Source organism: Entelurus aequoreus, linkage group LG11 (assembly GCF_033978785.1).
Source record: "Entelurus aequoreus isolate RoL-2023_Sb linkage group LG11, RoL_Eaeq_v1.1, whole genome shotgun sequence".
Taxonomy (NCBI): Eukaryota; Metazoa; Chordata; class Actinopteri; order Syngnathiformes; family Syngnathidae; genus Entelurus; species Entelurus aequoreus.
In genome coordinates, this window is record NC_084741.1 from 73,693,060 (window position 1) to 73,705,559 (window position 12,500).

The 12,500-nt window shown below is 36.8% G+C and overlaps 1 protein-coding gene across 4 annotated transcripts in view; it reads right to left on the minus strand.

The window, feature by feature from the left end:
- Positions 1–7,753, minus strand: part of mecr (mitochondrial trans-2-enoyl-CoA reductase) — a 28,803-nt gene extending 21,050 nt beyond the window's left edge. For 3 of the 4 annotated variants that reach the window (XM_062063967.1, XM_062063968.1, XM_062063965.1), the window contains exons 1-2: positions 7,474–7,753; positions 1,492–1,589 (exon numbers count right to left, since the gene is read on the minus strand). In XM_062063967.1, the coding sequence (XP_061919951.1) occupies positions 1,492–1,589; positions 7,474–7,679 (304 nt within the window). In that variant the 5' untranslated portion in view covers positions 7,680–7,753. The remainder of the gene's footprint in view (positions 1–1,491; positions 1,590–7,473) is intronic. The other variant, XM_062063969.1, reaches the window with a different exon arrangement.
- Positions 7,754–12,500: the final 4,747 nt, after the last annotated feature.

Sequence of the window (12,500 nt, forward strand, 5' to 3'; positions counted from 1 at the left end):
TGTTGTTGTCAATGTTGACTGAGTGGCCATACTTTTTTTTTTTGTAAATAAAAACCATGCCTTTTGAAAAAACTGGCCTACTTTTATTTTTTCATCTTCATTTTAAATAATAAAAAATAAAAAAATCGGTAAAAGGAAAAATAATCTATAGATTAATCGAAAAAATAATCTATAGATTAACCGATTAATCGAAAAAATAATCTATAGATTAATCGATAGAAAAATAATCGTTAGCTGCAGCCTTAATATATATACATATATATACACGTATATATACATATATATACACACACACATATATATACACATATACATATATACATATATATACACACACATATATATATACATATATATACACATACACACAAACATACATACATACATACATACATACATACATACATACATACATACATACATATATATATATATCTAATATATATATATCTATATCCGGTATAGCTCGGTTGGTAGAGCGGCCGTGCCAGCAACTTGAGGGTTGCAGGTTCGATCCCCGTTTCCGCCATCCTAGTCACTGCCGTTGTGTCCTTGGGCAAGACACTTTACCCACCTGCTCCCAGTGCCACCCACACTGCTTTAAATGTAACTTAGATATTGGGTTTCACTATGTAAAGTGCTTTGAGTCACGAGAGAAAAAGCACTATATAAATATAATTCACTCACTTAATTCACATATATATAATATATAAATATAAACTGATATATATATATATATATATATATATATATACATATATATATATATATATATACATATATATATATATATATATATATATATATATATATATACATATATATATATATATATATATATATGTATATATATATATATATACATATATATATATATATATATATATATATATATATATATATATATATATATATATATATATATATATATATATATATATATATATATATATATATATATATATATATATATATATATATATATATATATATATATATATATATATATATATATATATATATATATATATATATATATATATATATATATATACAGCCCGGCCCCCGACCAAATGCGGCCCCAGAGTCAAAAAGTTTGGGGACCCCTGATCTTAACGATCTAAAAAAAATTATTTTGGAATGTCCTGCGGGCCAGATTGAAAAGCCTAACAAGCCGCATGTGGCCCCCGGGCCTTAATTTGCCCAGGTCTGCTCTACAGCAATAAAAAGTTAATATATTGTTCAGCCTCACTGTTCCTACTTTGTCTCCACAAGAAATAAACCTAAGTTTGGATTTGACAGCTGACGTGCGTGTTCGAGCGCCGCTCGGAGACAAATTCGACAGGCCAAAATGACGATGATTGGCCAGGATGTGCGGTGACGATGTGGGAAACAGACAAAGCTAAGAGGCCACGCATGTTTTGCGGTGATTGATTGAATTGGCGCGAATGTGACATCTCAAATTCCTGAAGGGACAGATAGAAGGATTACCTTGGATCATGTTGATGTCAGCAGGGTTGATGGGAGACGCCAGGATTTTAACCAGAACATCTTTGGCACCAACTAGTGGAAGAGCCACTTCCTCCAACCTGGCAATTGCAAAATTCTCACGTTCATGACATGTTCCAATAGACTTTTTATTCTGGAACATATTTTGTAGGGTTGACTGCACGCCCCAGACTTTTTTACTCTCTCATTGTAGGAACTGAAAGTTCATTCTTGTGGCTTAGGTTTTTTTTTTCTTAAACTATAGCACCTCCTGTGGAAACTAATGATGTGGGTTATACTTGTATAGCGCTTTTCTACCTTCAAGGTACTCAAAGCGCTTTGACACTATTTCCACATTCACCCATTCACTCACACATTCACATACCGATGGCGGGAGCTGCCATGCAAGGCCCTAACCGCGACACATCAGGAGCAAAGGTGAAGTGTCTTGCTCAAGGACACAACGGACGTGACTAGGTTGGTAGATGGGGATTGAACCAGGAACCCTGAGGTTGCTGGCACGGCCACTCTCCCAACGGCGCCACGCCGTCCCCAAAACCACTGATTTTCTTTCCCTTCTGATACCAAGTAAAATTCAGGCTGGTTTCAGCGATACTGATCTGATACTTTGTGCAAATATACCTAACGTGTAAGTTGTGTATTTTCAAATAAAAACATTCATCCATCCATATCCATCTAAAAAAAAAAAAAACAGTAAAAACATTTTTTTAAATATGATGTAGTGAGAAAAAGCTGGAATTCGTAAGCTAATAATTAATTATATACTATGTTTAACACTCTGAGTTAATCATAGTATCAATTAAAAATATTAAAATGCCCCCCCCCCCCACCCCGCCCCAACTTTTCAGTATGCGGCCCTCGATGGAAAACGCTTAGACACCCGTGATCTAAAACCTTAGAACCTCTCTAAATAAAAATAAAATATACCTTAAAAATAAACAAAGTTTAGTAAGTTCATTAATAAATTTAATACTAATTTATGAATTAATCTGAAAAATTACACAACAACACTGAGGTGGCGACTTGTCCAGGGTGTACCCCACCTACTGCCAGTGTGCAGCTCAGATAGGCTCCAGCGCCCATGCGACCCCAAAAGGGACAAGCGGTAGAAAATGGATGGATGAATAAAATTAAAAAGTTAAAGTACCAATGATTGTCACCCACACACTAGGTGTGCCGAAATTATTCTCTGCATTTGACCCATCACCCTTGTCCTCTGTGTTTTGTTTTGTTTTTATTTGATTTCTATTTACTGTTTTAATTGGTTACATTTTAAAATTGTTTTTAATCACATTTATTTTTATATTGTTTTTATATTTATTTATTTTTTGTTTTTATTCAGTCATTGGAGGAGCTAAGGATAATATTTGAATATTGTTTTTAATATTGTTGTGCAGCACTTTGGAAACATTTTTGTTGTTTAAATGTGCTATATAAATAAAGTGGATTGATCACCCCCTGGGAGGTGAGGGGAGCAGTGAGCAGCAGCGGTGGCCGCGCCCGGGAGTCATTTTTGGTGATTTAACCCCCAATTCCAACACTTGATGCTGAGTGCCAAAAAGGGAGGTAATGAGTCCCATTTTTTACACAGTTAAATGTGTTACCGAACATTCGGTTATGCAGTTACACAATCATGTTATTATTTTTATTCTATTCTTATATGGAAAAAAAAACAAAAGTAAAAATGTAAAAAAGACAGCAAAAAAAAATCGATATGTAATGAGAGAAGCTGAAATGTTCGAACTAATAATTAATAATAATATACTCAGTCACAATATTTGTTTTTAGCATTTTTTTTTTTTAAATACAAAAATATCAATATGGCCCCCGCATACTCTGACTTTTCAGTATCCTGCCCTTAGTGGAAAACGTTTGGACACCCCTGAACTAAAGTATCAAAAGTATCGATACTTTGATTTGAGGATCGATATTAGACATAAAGATATGGTATCAACGGTATAAATATTTCGGTATCGATCCGCACATCACTCTGTGAAACGGCTGCATTTTGACCAAAAATAGGTACCCACCTGGCACTCCTATGGAGCTACAACTCTGCGAGTAAGTTTTGGTATTGGGAAAATGGGGCGGCGTGGCTCGGTTGGTAGAGCGGCCGCGCCAGCAACTTGAGGGTCCCAGGTTCGATCCCCGCTTCCCCCATCCTCGTCACTGCCATTGTGTCTTTGGGCAAGACACTTGACCCACCTGCTCCCAGTGCCACCCACACTAGATATCGGGTTTCACTATGTAAAGTGTTTTGAGTCACTATATAAATGAAACACACTGAAAACACAATATTTTTTGGTATCATGACATGTTTTTTAATGCCACTCTTCATTTTTTCCCAGATATTTTTTGTTTGGTGTCACTGGTTTTCATTTTCAATGTTCCGTTTTTTCAGATTCACTTCTCTTTTTTACAGTTTCCAATTACTGGCAGCGATTTCACAAGGAGGGGAGAATGGACAAAACATGTAACGGCCACTATACTCCTTTTTTTTGCCAATTCATTTGAGACACCGAGTTTAAACGGAAGTAGTCGTATGTGGACTTGGGCTTGCAGGTAAAAAACAACAACATAGAAGACAGGAGACCGATGGAGTTTAAAAAAAGTTGAAGTTACGCGATGTCTATGTTTTGACCGAGCCAAACATTGAAAATGTAGTATCGGCAGTACACACATAGAAAAATATTCATGTTTGTCTAGATATTGCCGCGATATTCGGCTAAACTCCATATGGAACAAGACTTTATGTTGTGCTGCCTTGTCCTTTTTAAGATATTCAAATAAACTTCTTTTTAACAGCCTTGTTCAGTGGTTTGGTTTCCCTTTCAAAGAGGAACTGCACCTTTTAGTTTTTGCCTATGATTCACAATCATTATGAAAGACATGACGACGGATGGATTTGTTTTAATATGCATTCTAAATATTAAATAAACATACATAGAAGTCCGCTTACAGTGGAGACATTGGGAGCTCCACTATTTTGCCCATGAAATCTAATAAATAGCCATTCAAAAACGGCCAACAACACTCTATTTACATTTTGTGATTTTAATATTAATGAAGTATGAGTGATATTGTTATTATAATTTATAATTACAAACGTCCTGTGTGCCTATGTTTACATCATCGAGTGGCCTGCTGTTTCCTCGCTTCCTTGCTCCCTATTGGTCAACTACACCATTAACATAGTGTAGTATTGCAGAATGCTGTATATACAGTATGTGCATACAATAATAAAAGTTAAAGTACCAATGATTGTCACACACACACTAGGTGTGGGGAGATTATCCTCTGCTTTTGACCCATTACCCTCGCCCCCTGGGAGGTGAGGGGAGCAGTGAGCAGCAGCGGTGGACGCGCCCAGGAATCATTTTGGTGATTTAACCCTCAAATCCAACCCTTGATGCTGAGTGCCAAGCAGGGAGGTAATGGGTCCCATTTTTATAGTCTTTGGTATGACTCGGGGGTTTGCACTCACAACCTACCCATCTCAGTGCGGAAACTAACCTTGTGGTCTACATAACATGTAATGGCAGTTCTTTGGTCAAAATAGATTATATTTCACAGACCATCTTCAAGCCCCTTTCCTTAACGTGTCTTGTCTTCAATGCGCCGTTTTGTGGGCGGTCTTTTCTACTTCGACAGTGTCTTCCCCACGCCTTCTTTATGGTAGTTTTTAGCGCTTCCATAGCGAGACTACTAACTGATATAAGTTAGAACTATACGCTACTTTGTATAAGAAATGGCAACAAAAGAGGATGCATGTGCATGTACGAGCCAGTCTGCCCCACAACAAGAGGATAGCGATAAAGAAGCTTATTGACTACAGTGTCAACCCTACAAGTATAAAAGAAGGCAAGACTATTTTATAAATATCTTCTCAACGGTTTGATTTAAAATTTTCGTCACTTATGCAGATCCCAAATACACAAAAACGGGTATCAATAGGTAAGAAAAGTTGGTTTTGCATAATAGGTCCCCTTTAAAGTGAATATATCAACTTTATCTAGACTCCATCGGTCCTCCTGTCTTTTACATTTTTTACCTGCAAGCTCAAATACACATAAACCTACTTCCGGGTAAATTTAGTGTCTCAAAAGTGGATTCGCAAAAAACAAGTTTATATGCTCGTTTTCCGTTTTGTCCATTTCCCATCTGTGCACAAAATTGGAAGTTGTAAAAATGATTGCTTATCCATTTTTTTTCCCTTTTGGGTCTGGAAATAAATATTGTAAAGTGTAATGTACAGCAACAATGGCGGTAGCCAACTAATTATTCGGTCTTTTACTCAAAACCTGGATGCGCGTTCAAAAGGCCTGCTGCGGGGGTATATGTATATATATATATATAAGAAATACTTGAATTTCAGTGACTTACAGCTATAATATATCACAATTAGATTATAAATCAAATTTTTTGATTCAACGCGATTTTTGATTGAAAAGGATTGTCTATTGATGGAATACATAGATTTCAGCAGGATCTACCCCAGTCTGCTGACATGCAAGCAGAGTAGTAGATTTTTGTAAAAAATCTTTTATAATTGTAAAGGACAATGTTTTATCAACTGATTGCAATAATGTACATTTGTTTTAACCATTAAATGAACCAAAAATATGACTTATTTTATCTTTGTGAAAATATTGGACACAGTGTGTTGTCAAGCTTATGAGATGTGATGCAAGTGTAAGCCACTGTCACACTATTGTTCTTTTTTTTAATAAATAATAATAATAATAATAATAATAATACCTGGGATTTATATAGCGCTTTTCTAAGTACCCAAAGTCGCTTTACATGTAGAACCCATCATAAATGTCTAATGATAATGTCAATGAGGGATTTTTAACCACTGCTCTGTTGAAATTGTAACTAATATTGATACTGTTGTTGATAATATTCATTTTTGTTTCACTACTTTTGGTTTGTTGTGTGTGGTGTTTGTGTCTCCTCTCAATTGTTGTGTGTGGTGTTTGTGTCTCCTCTCAATTGTTGTGTGTGGTGTTTGTGTCTCCTCTCAATTGTTGTGTGTGGTGTTTGTGTCTCCTCTCAATTGTTGTGTGTGGTGTTTGTGTCTCCTCTCAATTGTTGTGTGTGGTGTTTGTGTCTCCTCTCAATTGTTGTGTGTGGTGTTTGTGTCTCCTCTCAATTGTTGTGTGTGGTGTTTGTGTCTCCTCTCAATTGTTGTGTGTGGTGTTTGTGTCTCCTCTCAATTGTTGTGTGTGGTGTTTGTGTCTCCTCTCAATTGTTGTGTGTGGTGTTTGTGTCTCCTCTCAATTGTTGTGTGTGGTGTTTGTGTCTCCTCTCAATTGTTGTGTGTGGTGTTTGTGTCTCCTCTCAATTGTTGTGTGTGGTGTTTGTGTCTCCTCTCAATTGTTGTGTGTGGTGTTTGTGTCTCCTCTCAATTGTTGTGTGTGGGTTTGTGTCTCCTCTCAATTGCTCTGTTTATTGCAGTTCTCAGTGTTGCTAGGTCGGGTTTGCTTTTGGAATTGGATTGCATTGTTATAGTATTGCTGTGTATTGTTTTGTTGGATTGATTAACTTAAAAAAAATAACATAAAAAAATAAAATAAAATAAATAAAAAATAAAATAAATATAAATAAAAATGAGAATCGATACTGAATCATACAATGTGAGAATTGCGATTTGAATTCGAATCGATTTTTCCCCACACCCCTAATATATATATATATATATATATATATATATATATATATATATATATATATATATATATACACACCCCTGGTCACTATTCCAATATATGAGGAAATCAGTTCGCTCACTACTTCATAAAAAATACACATGTATCTAAGAACGGTGAAAATAAAACCAGTAAGAGTTTTAAAGCCACAGTTCCTTCAGTTTGACTCACGTATTTACGTCACGAGAAAGCGTAACATAAAGAAATAGTGCCTGTTATTTTGCTAAGCACTAAGTAGATGTAAAGCTCTTACTGGATGACACTGGAAGGTTCTCCGTGATGTCTGTACACCAGAGCGTCGCAGCTGGCAGCATGGTGTCCGTAAAGTGCGGCTGCTGGCCGGGTCAGGTGGTCAGTATGAGGTCGGTAACGTGACGGTCTCGAAAGCTCGACGCCGAAGAAGCTCCTTCGACAAGCGGAGTTATTTCTAGGCCAGAGGCGGCGGACTTGTGTCCACATGGTGACGCGGGGCAGCACTGAAGGTAATCCAAGGAAAGTTCTTCTTCTTTTTACACCTTCTTTTATTTTTCTGGCGGGTTGCAGACATAACTTGGAATACATACCGCCTCCTACTGTACCGGAGTGTATAACATGAGCTCAGCATTCTACACCCATCTACTTTACATACTATTAATTATACACACATTATATATATATATATGTGTGAATAAATAATAAATACATAATATACCATAGTAAGTAAACAAGTATTAAATACATAAATAATCTTTATCTCAACAAAGAAAAGGGTTGAAAATGTTCATCATAATTCTTGTTCTGTGTACTTTGTGAACACTTGTAGTTTGAACAGTCTCTTAAACTGAATCATATTGGTGCTTTGTTAGATTTCTTTGGTTAATCTGTTCCATAATTTAATTCCACATACGGATATGCTAAAGGTTTAAAGTTTTGTAGGAGCACATACAAATGTTTTAAATGAAATGTTCCTAAATCAAAATATAGAAAATGCATTGAAATGAGGTGTGTCCAAACTTTTGTCATACTGTGTATATATATATATATATATATATATATATATATATATATATATATATATATATATATATATATATATATATATATATATATATATATATATATATATATATATATATATATATATATATATATGTGTGTGTGTGTGTGTGTGTGTGTACATATATTTATATATATATATATATATATATATATATATATATATATATATATATATATATATATATATATATATATATATATATATATGTGTATATATACACTACCGTTCAAAAGTTTGGGGTCACATGTAAATGTCCTTATTTTTGAAGGAAAAGCACTGTACTTTTCATGAAGATAACTTTAAACTAGTCTTAACTTTACAGAAATACACTCTATACATTGCTAATGTGCTAAATGACTATTCTAGCTGCAAATGTCTGCTTTTTGGTGCAATATCTACATAGGTGTATAGAGGCCCATTTCCAGCAACTATCACTCCAGTGTTCTAATGGTACAATGTGTTTGCTCATTGGCTCAGAAGGCTAATTGATGATTAGAAAACCCTTGTGCAATCATGTTCACACATCTGAAAACACTTTAGCTCGTTACAGAAGCTACAAAACTGACCTTCCTTTGAGCAGATTGAGTTTCTGGAGCATCACATTTGTGGGCTCAATTAAACGCTCAAAATGGCCAGAAAAAGAGAACTTTCATCTGAAACTCAACAGTCTATTCTTGTTCTTAGAAATGAAGGCTATTCCGCAAAATTGTTTGGGTGACCCCAAACTTTTGAACGGTAGTGTATATATATATATATATATATATATATATATATATATATATATATATATATATATATATATATAGGCTAAGTTTCCTCATCAGGGCCACGTACGATACCCTCCCCAGTCCCGGGAACTTGCATGTGTGGTACGGGGCAGAGGTGACCTGCCAGCTCTGTGACTCCCAGAACCCAAGCTTGCGTCACATTCTTTCTGGCTGCAAGGTAGCTTTGTCGCAGGGCCGGTATGGATGGCGGCACGACCGCGTCCTGCGAAGGCTAGCTGAAATCCTGGAGGCACGCAGAGTGGAAGCAAATGGGGCCAGTCCGGGAACAGCTCAGCGGTTGATTAAGTTTGTCAAGCAAGGTGGCCAGCCTCAGAGCAGCAGCAAGAGCATCCAGTCTCTCCTGTCAGCTGGCGGAGATGGAACATGAGGGCTGATCTAGATCGTCAGTTGAAGTTCCCTCAAGAGATCACAACAACCTTGTTACGCCCAGACATTGTCCTGTGGTCCACATCTACTAAAACTGTCATCATGGTAGAATTAACGGTACCATGGGAAGAGGGAATGGTGGCTGCCTTTGAAAGAAAGAGGGACAAGTACTCAGAGCTGGCAAGTGAGTGTGCACAAGCAGGATGGAGGCTTTCACCTATCCAGTAGAAGTTGGCTGTCGAGGCTACACTGGAGCGTCCACCCAACGACTCCTAAAGTCAAGTCCAGTCTAAAGAAGGCCCTCAAAGCCCTGGCAGAGGAGGCAGAACAGGGGAGCTTCTGGTTGTGGCTCAGAAGAAACGACAAGGCGTGTAGACAAGGGGCAGTAAGGAGGCTTCCCTGCTGCCATGTTATGGTATGCGGTCAGGCCCACGCTTGACTCAGGGAGATGGACGTCCCTGCCATGCATAGTCCCTTGGGACTCATTCCATATACACAACAGCAATAACAGCGGGGTTAGAATGTGGGTACATTATGGATCCTCCAGCTGGCTGCAGGGAGACGTCCCTGTTGCTGCTCCACCACCCAGAGATGTTCCGGGATTAAAGGAGCCAAACATCCGTAGAGGGTGGCTCCCGGCTGACGACCCTGCAGCCAGCACCACATGGAACTGTCGGAGGTGCGTCAGCCAGTAATGCCCTGCAAGTGTTAACTTGTGCTTACATCTATATATATATACACATCTATATATTTATATATATATATCTATATATATATATATATATATATATATATATATATATATATATATATATATATATAGATATATATATATACACAGTATGACAAAAGTTTGGACACACCTCATTTCAATGCATTTTCTATAATTTAATTTAGGAACATTTCATTTAAAACATTTGTATGTGCTCCTACAAAACTTTAAACCTTTAGCATATCCGTATGTGGAATTAAATTATGGAACAGATTAACCAAAGAAATCTAACAAAGCACCAATATGATTCAGTTTAAGAGACTGTTCAAACTACAAGTGTTCACAAAGTACACAGAACAAGAATTATGAACATTTTCAACCCTTTTTTTGTGTTGAGATAAAGATTATTTATGTATTTAATACTTGTTTACTTACTATGGTATATTATTTATTTATTTATTCACTGCGGTAGGTTGTGAGTTCAAACCCCGGCCGAGTCATACCAAAGACTATAAAAATGGGAGCCATTACCTCCCTGCTTGGCACTCAGCATTAAGTGTTGGAATTGGGGGTTCAATCACCAAAATGATTCCCGAGCGCGGCCACCGCTGCTGCTCACTGCTCCCCTCACCTCCCAGGAGGTGGAACTAGGGGATGGGTCAAATGCAGAGGTTGATTTCACCACACCTAGTGTGTGTGACTATCAGTGGTACTTTAACTTTAACGTAGTTCTGTTACAGACAACAAGGAAATGGAATAAAATTGCTATGGTATGAAAAGGGGTAGGATTAAATAAGCTCAGCTTCTTCCTACTCCTTTTCGGACGGGCTGTAATGAAACAACTGGAAACATTACATTGTATCGTATGCATGTTCCAAATAAACGGAAATGAACTGAACTTAACTATTTACATAAAAAACATTTCTGGAAGCCCATCAAGAGAATGCCAAGAGTGTGCAAAGCAGTAATCAGAGCAAAGGGTGGCTATTTTGAAGAAACTAGAATATAAAACATGTTTTCAGTTATTTCACCTTTTTTTTTTTGTTAAATACATAACTCCACATGTGTTCATTCATAGTTTTGATGTGACAATCTACAATGTAAATAGTCATGAAAATAAAGAAAACCCATTGAATGAGGTGTGTCCAAACTTTTGGCCTGTACTGTATAATAAACATTCTGTAAGGTTTGCAAAAGTATGGAGCCAGGGCCGTCATGTTGTGAGTATTGACATATTTATTATGAAATGGAGCACATGTAGAAACATCATGGCAGTAATACTTGAGAAACTTTGACAAAACTGGCCATTCATCGCCTGAGAGGGTCAAGATCATCTTTTTATGACACTAAACATCCATACGGTCAGTGGAATCTTTCATTTTTAGGGGAAACCCTTTCACTTGATGAAACACCACACAAAAACAAAAAGTAATGAAACGGCTGATGGGTCACAAAGATGAATTCATCAAAAACAAAAAGAAAAAATTACCCTGAGAATCTTATAGGAGCATAGAATCACAAAAACATCAAGATGCCATCGTAGAGCAAACATCAATACAACTTCTAAATCAACTGAGCACCTTTCCTTCACATTGTACAGTGTGTGTGTGTGTGTGTGTGTATATATAGGTAACGACATTCTATTTGTCATAAGCATTGATAGTCTGGAACACCAAGCGTCGGCCATGTTTAGAGAAAGATGATTTCACTACTTTCAGCCCCACCCCCGCATCCCTTCACATTCTACTACATCCCCATCGAGCATCACTAAAGAGGAACAAAACAATAGCGGAACATTTGCTTTCATGGCGCGGCGAGAAGGAGACAAATGGCTGCACACACACAAAAACAAAACAAAAACAAAAACATTCCCTGAGTTGTTTTTTTTTCTTTTCACCGTTTTCCTGAGAGACGAGCGGAGTATTAAAAGTGAAAATATACACTGTATAAAAAGGTTTACCTGAAGAAGTGAATGCATTTTACGCATTATTTTGTTTTTGGCATAGATAGAAGCATTAAAAATAGGAAATTAATCCCCCAAAAATATACAATGCTTATATTACAAGGGATTTGACGACATTCCCTTGATGGACTACAAGTGTGTCCAAAGTGCGGCACTGGGGAAGGTTTTTAGTGCTCCGCCTATTGTAGAAATAAAGTACATTTTCTATTGATAAGATTATATATTACACTAATTTGCTTTGTCACCTATAAAACAAAGTGAAGATCTATCGCCCTGCATTGGTTTAAGCGTAGCAACGAATGCTTATTTGTCTGTGCACGGCCCTCGGTGGGAAAAGAAAATAATCCATTGTGCTGATCTGAACTAAGGTTTCCGTGCCGTTTAGCAAAACGCACCGCAAACTATAGTGGGG